The 14,026-nt window shown below is 49.9% G+C and overlaps 2 protein-coding genes across 5 annotated transcripts in view; one reads left to right on the top strand and one right to left on the bottom strand.

The window, feature by feature from the left end:
* Window positions 1–276: 276 nt before the first annotated feature.
* Window positions 277–2,545, bottom strand: ADM (adrenomedullin). The gene is made up of 4 exons (XM_014844192.3): window positions 2,398–2,545; window positions 1,843–1,961; window positions 1,556–1,705; window positions 277–1,358 (listed from the first exon to the last, which is right to left on the bottom strand). Exons 2-4 carry the CDS (start codon window positions 1,938–1,940, stop codon window positions 1,043–1,045), a joined length of 564 nt encoding a protein of 187 aa, XP_014699678.1. The 5' UTR covers window positions 1,941–1,961; window positions 2,398–2,545; the 3' UTR covers window positions 277–1,042.
* Window positions 2,546–11,439: 8,894 nt separating this feature from the next.
* SBF2 (SET binding factor 2) overlaps window positions 11,440–14,026 on the top strand; it is a 463,684-nt gene continuing 461,097 nt past the window's right edge. Inside the window, exon 1 of one of the 4 annotated variants that reach the window (XM_070491087.1) lies at window positions 11,440–11,657. In XM_070491087.1, the coding sequence (XP_070347188.1) occupies window positions 11,603–11,657 (55 nt within the window). In that variant the 5' untranslated portion in view covers window positions 11,440–11,602. The remainder of the gene's footprint in view (window positions 11,658–14,026) is intronic. The other 3 variants (XM_044753304.2, XM_044753303.2, XM_070491086.1) reach the window with 3 other exon arrangements.

The raw sequence follows: 14,026 nt of genomic DNA, 5'->3' as shown, positions 1-14,026 counted from the left end.
CGACTAGGGTTCACACTACCCCAACCGGCCCGGCCGCCACGCGAGGCTGTGACCTCGGGCGTCTCTGCGAAGCCCTGTTCCGTACGCAGGACACGCGCTCCGCACGCCGCAAGGGGAGAGCCGAGCTGCTGACAGCTCGCCGGCGCCAATAGGGGCCAGCACGCGCCCACGCCGCCCGCCCGCCTTCCCACGCCCGGCGGCGGGACCCGGAGCTCCGGGGCAGACCAGGAACAGGGGCGCCCTCCCTTCCAAGACGCGTGACCCGAGGAGAATGAATCAGCATTGAGACAGTTTATTGGTTTGCTATTTCGCATATCACCCACTTCATGTAAATAGATTTTTACAGAGACACAGCGTTTCCTTCTTCCAGAAGAAGCATTCAGTCTCTCTCAGGCACACCAACACTCTCACACATTCCACGCAGCAAACAATGTTACACCTCGCTGAAACATTCACGTATTAAAATAGAGGGGAGGGGGACAATACAATTGCTTTTAAAATGCCCTTAATACAATATATAACGTACAAAAATATCTCTATATTTGAAGTTACAAAAAAAATCTGGACAGCAACAAACTTAAATATTGATAGTTACCTCTGTATATACAACACGCATTGCACTTCTCCTCTATAGGTTTTGAAAAGTTCAAGTAATAGCGAGGCTTGCGCCCCGGTGGGGCGACACCCCGTGAGAAATGAGTTTGTAGGCGGGCACGGCAGTGGCTCAGACCCCTGACCCGGGGCTGTCAGCATTTGATTCTCAGTTTCTCCTCTCCGTGAGCCTGGCAGACACTTCCTCGGATTCCTCCGCCCCCCTGGGGCGCCTGAACGCGATTAGAGCGAAAGGAACTCTACCTCAAAAAAGGAGGGGGCCTCGCAAAGCCAGGGCTCGTCGCCCGGACGGTGCCTCCCGGACTCCGGGTCTCTGCAGGGCTGTCTCAGCCCGGTCCGCATGGGCTGAGGGGCTCGGCTCGGGAAAGCCCTCTGGCCCGGGAGGCGCCGGCAGAATGCCTTCGCGACTGTCCACTGCGGCCACAGGCGCCTAAACCCTAAGAAGGGTGGCGAGCACTTGTTGCGCTCTCAAGGCCGGAGCTCGGCGCGCCCGAGGCTCCGGGAACGACAGAGTCCGGCCCTGGCTGGCCTCGGGCAGGGAGCGCCGGCGCCGGCGGCCGTAGCCCTGGGGGCTGATCTTGCTCCTGGGGGCGACGCCGTCCTTGTCCTTGTCTGTGAACTGGTAGATCTGATGCGCCAGCTTCTGCACCGTGCACGTCCCGAAGCGACAGCCAAAGCTCCGCAGGCCCTGGAAGTTGTTCATACTCTGGCGATAGCGCTTGACGCGGATGCGGGCGGCGTCCGGACTGCCGCAGAAAAGGAAGACATCATGAGACCCCCATCAAGCTGGGCTTTGGCTCCAGCCACCAGGAACCGGAGCCACGCTGGGCCAGAGGGGGCTGGAAACTGCTACCGCCATCTGAACTGCCACACAGCCCCCAGGGCCAGGGTAGTGGAGGAGAGCTTCCCTTGCCCACCCCGCCACGGTGCCCCGCATAGTTACCTGGCCTGGGGGCTTCGAGAGGCGCCCTTTATGACCTGGGGCCGAATGAGAGTCTGGGCAGGCCTGGCCTTCACGTCTGCGAGCCCGGTGGGGTAGCTGCTGGACACCCGAAGTTCCCTCTTCCCACGACTGAGAGCCCACTTATTCCATCTGGAAAACACAAATAGAGTCGATTCGCATGCGCCCAGGCGAGGTCCCGGCCTTCACTGCTAAGCTCTCGGGACTAACGGCCAGTTTCCCTTGTCTTCCAGGTACAAGGACTGGAGAAGGCGCTGTCTGCCACTCACTTTTTTCGGAACTCTGACGCCACGTCGAGCGGTGCGGCGTCGGCACCTAGGAAGGTGAGCGAGCCCAGGTACATGAGGGTTACGGGAACCAGCTTCATCCCGGCGGCGATGCGCAGACCCTGGGGAAAGAGAGAGAGGAGCCGAACGTGAGCACCCGGGCCCGCCGCACCGGTCGGGCGGGGCACAGAGGGCGGGCGGGGGCCCGGGCAGCAGGCTCAGCCTTCGCTCTGCCTGGCTCAGACGCTTATCTCCCCCGGGCGCAGAGAGGCGCCAGCGGCATTTGCACCCGCCAGGCGGGTGACAGGCCCCGCAAGGGAGGCCGCTGCCCAGAGCCAGGCTCCCAGAGGTTCCTTGCTCAACTCCTGGGAACGTGGCTGACGGAGCAGAGGGAACTGGGTCTCTGGAGTTCCAGCTGTGTGCACGAGCTGCGCCTGGGATTTGGGACGCACCCCGCAGAGGACCCTCCAAAATGGGCTGTACTCCTCACCCAGCGCTCCCAGTCTCCGGCCCGGGCAAGGCCCTCCCCCTTTAACCCACCCCGCCTGAGGCGCCTACCTGCTGAAGCGGATGATCTGCCAAGATCTGGAAGGAAAAAGTCTGAGACGTCCCTCTGGCAGTGGCAAAACTCCAACGTCCAAGCTGCGGTGAGAAACCAGAGGTGGCAAAGCTCGAGCTGTTCCGCCTAGTGTCACCAAGAAACCACTGAGTGGCCGCCTCTGCTTCCTCGGCTTTATAAGAGCGCAGGGGGGCGGGGCCTGGGCTGCCCCGTCCCTCCCTTTCTTCCCTCAGGCGCGCGCGCTTCTGCACTCGGGTGCGCGCATTGCTTGCCTGTGGATGTGGGATTTGGGGGTGGGGGTCCCTCTTGCCCAGAGGGCTCAGAGATGAGCTCCGGGAGATTGGTGCAGGAACTGCCACAGTCCTGGCTCTCTGAGCACAGTGTTCAGGGTACGCATACTAAGCACGGAGTGAGCCAGGAAGAAGTAGGGCCGGGACAACCTCTATGGGGTCCTTACCCAGGACCTGTGCAGCGCAGAGATCGAGGCTTCCTGGCGTGGAACTGCAAGAGCCAGCAGGGGTTACCACGCGGATGGCCCGAGCCCTGGACCTCGGGAGCTGTGGCTGCCGAGTGGTCTCGAGTGGACCGCGCCCCCTGCCGGCTCGGCTCCTGACCTGGCCGCGACCTCAGCCCCCAGGAGTAGTGTGCACCCCACAGAGGAGCAGAGCTGGCCTCGCAGCAGTCGAGACTCCAAGGTTCTGGAATGGGCTAGAAAGATTTCGCAATAGGTGCAAGGCTCGTAAAGGCTGATTTGAGAATTGGCATTTGGAGGGGGTCGTTATCTGAAGTATCAGAATTTACATGCCTATTTGGAAATATGGAAATAACCAAAATTAGGACAAAAGATGCCGTTTCGGTTTTCCCCCCTTGCAATCCAATTATGCCTTATAAGGTTACAACCTGAGAGATTGCCTGGCTGCCTTCGGAGCCTTCCCTCACCCATTGTAAACGTGAGGATTTACTGCCAGGGAGCACACTAATGCTTCACGTATGTTAATCACTTTACAGTTTACAAAGCACAGCCACATCCTGATCTCCTTTGATCCTCACACCTACCCTTGAGTTAGGAGAAGAAGGTAACATTACTTTTCTTATTTCACCAAGTAGACAACTGAAGTCCAGAGAGGGGAAGTATTTGCCTAAAGTCACACCAAAGGTAGTAAACAGTAGAGTCCTAACTCGGCCCTGCAAGCAAGCTGGGGCGCGGCGCGGATTTTTCTAGGCTGGGGTCATCATCTCGTCAAGGGGGAGAGGACAGTCCTAGCCCCCGCCCAAGGATTTATGCTTGTTCATGATGAATCACCCCCAAGCACGTTTGTCACCCGTTTGTGCTCTTCCATCACTGCTCCTTGACTTCAGTTTCTTACTTCTCTCCTGGGGGCCAAAGTGGGTAGGGAACTCAGCTCCCTATGTCTTGCATGCAGGCCTCTGATGTCCTATGACCCACCCTAGTCGCAGGTCCTGGAGCCCAGTGCCCAAACTGAGAGGCCAAGGGAGCGGGACCACTGGGACTCTGTGGACGGGCTTCTAGTCCTCATTCTACGGCAATTCGCTGTGTGAACAAGTCACTGTGTGGACAAGTCACATGCCCTCCTGGTTTTCACATCTATAACGTGCCCCCGGCACATCTCTAAGCTTCCTACCTGCTTTGCCATACTGCTTCTGAGCCCCAGTGCAAAAGCGCTGGGTGGCGCAGACCCCGCCTGGTCTCGGCCGTGCAGTGCTGGCTCAGCCGCCTTTTCACTCTCAGGACTGAACCGTGGACATTGCACTTGGGGAAGGAATGGCCGCGCCAGGGTTACTTATTCTGAGGACTCTTCCCCGAGGGAGTCACCTGAGCGGACGTGAGTTCCAGCTGAGGGCGGGGGACGGATTCCTGGCTCTGACTCTGGCGAGCCTCGGGACGCCGAGGGTCAGAGGGCTGCAGCGCAGCGTACCGGCTGGGTTCGCGCTGCCCGCCTGGCGGCAGAGCAGTCGCTGCAGCAGACCGGGCCAGGGGGCTAGTCTGCCGGCCCTGCAGACAGCAGGTATTACTCTGCCCGCTCTGTTTCCAGAAGCCTCCCGAGCAACCCATTTCTGTTCTTCTCCTACTTCCCATCTCTTCCTTTCAATTCGTCCCCTGCGAGTCAGGCTCTTCGACAGTCTGTCAGTCTTGTCCGAGGATGCGACCTACTTGTCGCCAGCTTCCAGCTGGGGCCGCGCCAAGACAGGTTTTACTTTCATTTCCCCAGCGTGCGCCTACTGACTGCTGGGGAGGTCAAGGACAGCTGGGCGCCAGCCCGCAGCCAGAGAAGGTCCCGTGGTCTGGACTCGTAACTTCCAGTTCCCACCAGCCCTGGGGGGTTTGCTCTGCAGAAGACCGTGCGGCTGTACCTCCTTGCCTCCTCGCCGTGTCCTTTAGGAAAGACTCTGATTCTGTTGGGGGGAGGGGGAGAATGATCTCTCGTTCAGGCTGCCGGATCGCGAAGCGTGCTCTTGGTGCAGACTTCGCTTTGAGCGTCTAGAGGCTTCAACAAGCAAAGCTTGGGAGTGGAGACTCGGTTCTGCTCCGCCCGGCTTAAGTGCCTACGCCAGCCGTGTAGCCGCAGAGCCAGGAGCTCCCACCTGAGAGCCTTGGCACGCTGCTCAGCAGCCCAGGTACGCCTTGTACCTCTGGCACTTAGCGATCTGACGTTTGAGAACCTCCTTCCCCCAATTCCTTCTTTAAATAAAGTCCTGGATTGGCAGCTCGGGATTTTTCTAGAACACCTGTATCTTCGAAATTGTATGTTTGCGTGGGTGGGCGACAGGGCCAGAGTGTTCCCCAAAGCGTTGTGGGGTATAAGTCGAAAAAAACGTATAAAATTTGCCCAATATTGGGATCTATTTTTTCCTGTGGAAACTCGGGTTTGCTTACTTAATCATGGATAAAGAAAAAAAATCACGAGAATGCATTTTCTGTTAAATGGTTGAATCTAGAAGGACACACCGTAGCAAGAGTTCTGCTTTTGGTGATTTGTTAACGTGGAGTTTCACCCATTCAATTTTCAGTGATTGTAGATTCACACTGAGTACAAGGAAGGCAGGAAGAAACATCTTTAAAATCTTACTGGAAATAAAAGATAAAGGGAAAAAAAAAAGAAAGAAATTCTGGTTAAGAAGATCCACTTCTTTTGTGCCCAAGAATTTTTAAAGGGTCATATTGTAAATAAACCCCCAAAGCACTGTAATAAATGGATGTATCCTGACATCATATATACAGACATACAAATATGCTAAAGGCTTGTTGTATAATGGTGTCTCAATTTCTCCCTCACATTCCAACTGAATTATTTTTAGGCCTTAAATCCCAGCCTTATTCTTAGTAATGTTTGGAGTTTTAAAAAATTTGTGGTGGTGGTTTCTCAGCTAACATTGTGTACACAGTCCCTAAAGCCAGTGTGACCACATTCAGGTCATGCAGAAAAGTAATGAGAAATAATAATAATAATAATAATGATATTAATAACTAAAAGCGAGTAGCTAACTGCACTGCATAATTATCTAGGATGCCTCTTTTTTCAAACAGGAAATTTTCAAATGCATTTATTATTCATATGGTTCAAAATGCCTCTGCTATGCTGAGGGCTTGTTTACAAAGTTCATTTGAAAACAAGGTTCAAGAAGCATCCTGAAGTCATAACACAAAATAGTTTAGAGAAAGGAAACAATCAACTTTGCTGATACGGTCACTCACAAGGTAAAGTGAAACAGGATACAAAGCCAGGGCACTTTTTTGGGATCTCTGACTTCTCTAAGGAGCTAATAAAATATAGATCCTTTCTAGAAAATGCACATGTACATAAACCAACTTAAGTATAAAATAGGCATACAATTTCAGGAGGTTGACCAAGTTAAGAAGGCTGACACAGAAGAAAAAGCACTGTTTCTATAGCCTTAAGTTCTGTCTTGGAGTAGTGGAGGCAGGGAAGGCAAATAACCTTAATTAATATTAACCTTAATTAAATATTGAGGGCCTAATATTTTGCAGAGCATCAGCTAAGGAAAAGTAATGCTTTTGCTGCCTCATTTTTGTGCTCCTGCACATAACAGAGGTACAGAAACAGTCAGTTCTTGTGTGTGATAAAGCTGGAAGACAAACCTCCCTGAAGCTTAAAGAATCTAAGTTGCTATAGGACAAACAAAAGAGAACACAGAAGATGGTTAACCTATAGAAGCTTGTTATACTAGCAGTTAGAAGAAGATGAAATGACTTCAAGAGAAATTTACTACGGACGGCACAATGAATGGCATTAATAATTAGATTATGAAAGATGATTAGACTATTTGGGGGCATCTCTAGACAATGAGAGTGGTGCAGCCATCATGCTACCTGCCTCCAGGCTGGGATCCTGTACTATCAGATTAGAATCATTGGAATGAGGGAATTTTTATGTACGGACCCGCATGATTTAAAAATTCATTCATTCCTTCAACAAATATTTACTGAGCATGCATTACATGCTTAGCTCTGTGCTAAGTACTGGGCATACAGTAATCATCAATGCAAACATCATTTTTGCCTTCAACAAGCTTACAGCATGGTGGGATAGTCAAACATAAGCAAATCTTCATAGGAATAAATACATGATTATAAACTGTGTTAAGTGTTCTGAAGGAAAAGCAAGACTAGAGCGATCTAATGTTCCAAATAGAGGAAACAGCATATGCAAAAGAGATGAGAGAGAACTTGGTACATTAGGGAAAGTGAAAGGAGGCCCGTGTGATTGGAATGTCCTGAGTGAGGGAGAAGAGTGGCGTGAAATGAGATTAAAGAGGTCATCGGGATCAGAGTAAACAGGACCCTTTGGGACATGATGAAGGTTTTGCACTTTATTCATGGTGACATGGGAAGCTATCGACAGGTTTGAAGACAGGAGAAACATGATCTGATATACATTTATTTAAAAGATCATTTTGGCTGTTGAATGTGGTGGATGGATTAGGGAGGAGCAAGAACGGAAGTGATGTCCTGGAGAGATTGGAGAGGGCCTACTTCCCCCATAATCTCTGTTAATCCACCCCTACACGCACACGCTCCGTCCTAAGCTTCACCAACAGAGCCAGCTCCATGGATGTGCACCCTGTTCAGTTGCACAGGGCCCCACACTTGGTTTAATGCTCTGCTTCTTGCTGTTTTGAAACTCTTAATTTTTGAACAGAGGGTCCTACATTTTCATTTTGCATTGGGCTCCACAATGTACCCAGTCCTGCTCACCAAATAAACATGCGATCTAAGAAAAAGCAGCCTGCAATCTCTCACAGCACCTATTTATACCGCAGCTGCTACTGTCGGGAGTACTTCATATGAGTGTCAAGATTCAACTATTCATATAATCACACATGTAAAAGTACCTGCAGGACAATTTCTGTTGGCCATCTCTGAAGCCTCCTTTCCACACCCCAAACATACACCCAAGGCAGAAACAGTGTGTTTGCTATACAAATTTAATTTGAAGACAGGGTTCATCACCCACTTTCTGTCCTTAAGTTTTACCTATATGGACAATCTGGAACCACCAACAAAGCAGGGAAACCAGTTAGGAAGCTATTGCAATAGTTAAGGTGGGAGGTGATAGTGGCTCAGCCTAGTGGGGTGGCAGTGAGGGTGGAGACAAGTGTATATATTTGGGAAGTAGGACTGATAGTTCTGAGTGATGAATGTGGGGCTAAGAGAGAGGCAGGTGTCAAGGATAACAATCATTAAATTTCTTAGGCCACTGAGTGGATGGAGATGCGGCAGTGGATCAAGGAATTTCCTACCACAGCCACACAGTCTTTGTTACTGGTTGGTAGAAACCATTTGAAGAGGCCCCAGCCCTGCCTGTGGATGTTTGGCCAAGTTGAACTCTCATAATGCCTCTATGAACTGTAGTGGCTAACCACAGGAAGCACTTGAAATGACTGTACAGATCAACCACTCACTCCACAACAGCCAACTGTAGGAGCCCTGGGCTGATAATTCTTGGTCACTAGCAATCGGTTCCTATTTGTCTTCTAACGGGTAAAAGAAAGGCATCTGCTGTGTATACATGATCATTGTGTTGCATAGCCTTCCTCCCTTCCTGCTCCTGCCAACCTTCAGTAAAACAAACCTGGCCTTGCTTTACTCTCTCACTCTTTGGTGAAAGGTGATGGCGGTTATCTCAGGGGATAGTTTGGCCTTTGGCCAACCTCAGTGATTACTGCCTTCTCAGGGCTTATCAGTTTCAGCAGACTGGCAGCTGTTGGCTGAGAAGCAAAGCACAGCTCCAGTGTGTGCTAAATATGATTGTGTATGTATACAAACACATATACCTGGGATATGTCAAAATCCCCATGCTACGAAACACCCATTTGCAAGTGGTCTGGCAGCCTACCTATGTATGACCTAACAGATGGAGCATATCTAAAAGCACACAACATTTGATTCTACCCTTGAAATCAGCTAAGATTTGATTTAAAAAAGTTAAAAAGTAATTTAAACCAATACTTGTGAATGAAATAAAACCCAACACATTTAAAAAGTAAGATGTGGCCCCTACTTCATGTTATATATAAAAACTAACTCAAAATGGATCAATGGCCTAAATACAAGAGCTCAACTATTAAACTCTTAGAAGAAAACATAGGAGTAAATCTTCATGACCTTGGATTCTTAGAAATGACACCAAAAGGACAGAAAACAAAAGAAAAGATTGATAAATTGGACTTCATATGGTTATACATGCAATGGAATATTATTCAGCCATAAAACATAATGAAGTAGGGGTTCATGCTATAATGTGGATGAACTTGAAAACATTATTAAATGAAAGAACCCAGACACAAAAGATCACATAGTGTATTACTGCATTTATATCAAATATCCAGAATAGGTCAATCCATAGAGATAGAATGCAAATTGGAGGTTACCAGGGGCTGGGGAAGGGGGAAATGAGAGCGATTACTTAATGGGTGTGGGGTTTTCTTTTGGGTGTTGCCCAACAATGTGAATGTACTAAATACCACTGAATTGTACACTTTAAAAGATTAATTTTATGATATGTGAATTTCACTTTAATTAAATTAAAATAGAGAAGGAACATGATAGCTGCCTTAAATATCCAAAAGGCTATCATACAAGATAGCTTTTGTTTTTTTCTGGATAGTTCCAGACAGCAAAATCAGGGGAAGTTACAGGGCAACTCTGACATAATAAGGAAGAACTTTCTAACAATAGGGGTGTTAAACAGTGGGATGGGCTGCCTCTCAAGGAAGTAAGATTACTCTTTACTGAAAGTGATCAGGTTGGATGATGAGCTCTCAGGGGAGTTACAGAGAAGATTCTTACCTGAGGTGTGACTGAAGCTTTCTCACCTTAACAATTTTCAAGATCAATCTGTCGTCTTACCTCCACCCCTACAACTAGGCTGATTCAGTTTGACCACAAGCAATTTGCAAATGAGCCCCTAAAGTATTCCTTTCTGGGAGTTTGTTCTTCTAGTGCAGCCCTACCCTCTCAATCTGTAGATGAAGAAAGTGTGGCACAGAAAAGAGGAAATGTTCAATTAAACTTTCAGGAGCTGAGACACCAACTCTCTGGACTTCCAGTTCAGAGTTCAAGCCATTGCAGCTTCCTGATGGTAGCTGGGGGAAATTGTACATTCACGCGTTAAAAATATTTGTTAAACACACACCAGATGCTTTGCTAAGAGATCTTATATGTATATGATAAAGATTAAATCCTGAATTAAGAATGAGTTAAAGAGCCAGCCCTGACGAACTAGCAGCTAAAGTTCGGTGTGCTCTGCTTCTGCCACCCAGTTAGGTTCCCAGGGTGGAACCACACCACTAATCTGTCAGTAGCCATGCTGCGGTGGAGGCTCAGCTAGAAGAACCAGGAGAATTTTCAACTATACAACTATGTACTGGGGCTTTGGTGGGGAAAAGGAAGAAAAAAGGAGGAAGATTGGTAACGGATGTTAGTTTAGGGCAAATCTTACCTTGCAAAAAAAAACAGTCAAAAAAAAGAATGAGTAGTGACAAGCAACCATGAAGATGATCACATTTGCAAACCATGGAGATTCCCAAAACTTCAGTCTACCACTTGTCAGGTAACATATCCTGCTACTAAAATTTCATGAGATACTAACATGACAAAGAAAGCTCATTTGGGCGTCTCACCAGCCAAATTCGAAATGACCAATAAGAGATGCAGCAAAAAAGAAAGCATCTAAATAATTCCTACATTGGACGATGAAAGACCCACTAATTTTTTTGACTGCGTGTTTGAGCAGGTAAGTTGGAAGTCATCACTTGCTCCTGCTACAAGAGCCCTGGGACGGCTGCAAGGGTTGAAAGCCCAGGTAGGAGGGGTTCCCCTGGGAGCGCCAAGCCTACTCCCTCGGACTCCTTGGACCCGGCCAGTTCAGGAGGATACAGAGGATGCGGCGTTCTTCGATGGAATCCAGCCTCCCTCCCACCCCCGCGGGCAGCTCCAGCTCCGGGGGAAGCCCAGGTCAACCGCCCCCCAGCCCACCCAACACTGAAGCACGAGGCGCCTCTGAGGATTGCGCAAAAGCCTCTCCCTCCCCCGCCTGCTCGATGGCATGTTCCTAAAATTCCCATCTGCACAACATAAACAGGAAACGTGTAGCAAAAGCCCTGGCGGTGCAAATTCCATACTTCCAGTCGAGGGCGGGAGAATCTCCTCTTTGGGGAGAGAGGGGGGAGGGGAAGCTGCAAACTTTCCAGGGGACCCCTCAACCATCCCTGTCGATTCTTCCCAGATCCAGAAAGGAGTAGACAAGGCGGAAGGAAAGACACCCTGCTTTAGGAAAAAAGGGGAGGGGGAAGGGGAGGGGGGCCACGAAGGGGCAGCCAGGCCTACAAGGGAGCCACCTCGAGCGGCTGCGGTGGCGGCGCGAGGCGGGAATTCGCCGGGCTGCCCACTGCCCACACGCGGCGGTCCAGCGCCCGCGGAGGGTGGGGGTGGGCTCACCGCCACGGCTCCGGCCACCGAGCCGACGCGGGTGGGGGCGGGGGAGGAGCGGGCGCCAGGCGCGGCGCAGGCGCAGAGCGCGCCTCGGTTGTCAAACATGGCTGAAGTGCCGCCGCTGCCGCTGCGGCTGCTGCAGGGAAAATGCTGAGCCCTCCCGGGCCCGGTGGGCGGCGGCGGCGAGGGCGGCGACGGGCACCCGCTTCTCGGGCGCGGCGGCGGCGGCCATGGCCCGGCTGGCCGACTACTTCATCGTGGTAGGCTACGACCACGAGAAGCCAGGTAAGGGTGTGGGGCGGGCGCCGCCCCCGGGCCTCCCCGCCCCCGCCCCCCGGCCGCAGTCCAGTGGGCTCTGCGGGGCCGGGCGTCGCGGCCGGGAGGCGGGGAGGGCCGGGCCGGGCTCGGCGGCGACGGAGCGGGCGACCGGCCGGCGTCGGGCCGGCGTCGGGCCTTGTGGGCCGGGCTGCGCGTCGCGGGGGGCGTGAGGGGCCCGCTTGAGGGGCGGGGGCGGGGGGGAGGCCGCGTCCGTCGGGGCCCGGGCTGCCCAGCTGGGGCGAGTCTGGGCGCCGGCCCCCTTGCTCTGGAGGGCGCCGGGTACCGGGGGCAGCGCCCTGATGCCGGCGGGATTGGGCCAGGACCGCAGGGCTGGGAGGGTGGGAGCCTACTGTGCTAAGTTCCTCGGGGATGAACTTCTGCCCTGCATTCTGAGTGAGTAATGAGTGACGCAGGGGGCTGTCCTCTCCAAAAGGAAGTGCGGAGCGTCCAGGGCTGCCTCTCCCCTGCGCTGTTGGGGGCCCGTCTGGTCGCCGCCCCGGTGAACGCGTGGTGCCGGGGAAGGGAAGGGGATCCTTGCGCTTTGAAACATTTCTAGGAAATGTTCCCTGTTCTTTCAGGACAGATGTGACGGCCAGTTCAGAATGAGTCTGAACACTTATTTAAGTAAGGACGGTCAGCAGAAGGTGATCTTGTTTCACTTCAGTGTGTGTTTTAATTGTTTTCCTCCGTTACAAGATTTTCTTCGTAAGGAACAATTTGGCAAGTGCATCGCATTTTAATTTAATTTATGGACTTCCGCAACTTAGGAGAATTCAGGATTCCTGCACGTTTACTTTTGTATGTGTATTCCTTTGTATTACTGTGTAGCTAAGCATAATGTAATAAATTGAGCTGGGGAAGCACATCTATTTCAGGGTAATTCTGGTCACACGTTTGCAAGGAATTTTAAATATCAGCTAGACAGTCCCTTCATTTTTCAGAGGAGATGCTGAGATTGTGTTTTGCTGTTGATTACAGCCGTTGGTATCGTCAGAATACCATTGTTCTACCCACTCTAGGTCGACTGCCCCTTTCGCTGTTCCTCTCCTAATAACTTCCTTTAGTGAGAACCTTTTATATTCTTTACTCTTTCATTACTCATGACCTGAGGCTCCAAAATTTTACTTTTTATTTCCTAGTAATTTTGCATAGTCTGGTGTCTCTTTCTTACCAAGATTAACAATATGGAGAATGACCGTTTTTAACATTATTTCCTTTTTAGCGATACTGTTTTTTCCCTCACTTTTAAAAAATTTGAAACAATCACAAACTTGCAGAAAACTTGCCAGTACGGTACAAAGAACTTTTTCCCCCGATCCATTTGAGAGGAAGCTGCTGACCTCATGTCCTATCACACCAGAATGCTTTAGTGTGTGTTTTCTATAAACAAAGATATTCTCCTACATAATCACAGAACAATCGTCAAAATCAGGAAATTAGCACTGATAACTCCATGTAAGTCTCATACTGTTCAAGTTTTGTTTATTGTGCCATTGATGTCTTTACTGACAAAAAGATCCAGTTCAGAATTATGTGTTGCATTTATTTGTCATGTCTCTTTAATCTGGAACAATTCCTTCATCTTATCTTGACCTTCATAAGCTTGACACTTCTGAAGATTTTGTAGACTGCCCCTCAATTTTGAATTATCTGTTCTCTTATGATTGGATGCATACAGGTTATGTACTTGGGCAGGAATATCATCACAGAAGTGATGCTCGTTGCATCCTGTCGGGTGGTGTGCAATTTCAGTTTGTCTCATTATTGGTGATTTTCACTTTGGTTACTTGAGATAAGCAATGTCTGCAGATTTCCTCACTATAAAGTTAATATGTATAATTATTAAACAATTTTTGTGAGTACTTTTAACTATGTATGTAAATATTTTGTTCCTCATCAAACTTTTAATGTATCCCAGTATTCATATCTATAAAGATTCATGGTTTTCTGGGTTTTTTTAGCGGATTATATTCTGTTACTGTTTATTTTGGTGTTCAAATTCTTCCTCCTTTGGCCAATGAGAGCCCTTTCAAGCTGGCTTCTGTGTTCTTGTGACGTGCCCCCATCATTCTTTGAGCATGTCTTTACTTTTTGGCACAAGAAGATGTTCTCGGCTTATCTTGTACTGCCCCTGCCTTAGTCCTAGAATCGGCTGTTTCTCTAGGGAGCCCTGCATCCTTTTAGTGGAGAATAACGTTTAGAAGCTAAGATCTCAGTGCTAGTGTGTTTATTGCTATTGGGTTACTAACTGCTCCTGGTGCTGTTAATGGACAGAGCAGGGAAATAAATGTATTTACACACAGATGCATACATTTATGTCTATATTTATTTATCTG

Source organism: Equus asinus, chromosome 20, assembly GCF_041296235.1.
Source record: "Equus asinus isolate D_3611 breed Donkey chromosome 20, EquAss-T2T_v2, whole genome shotgun sequence".
NCBI classification, from domain to species: Eukaryota; Metazoa; Chordata; class Mammalia; order Perissodactyla; family Equidae; genus Equus; species Equus asinus.
Note: the sequence above shows the minus strand (reverse complement) of the source record. Positions and strands in the feature narration are given on the sequence as shown.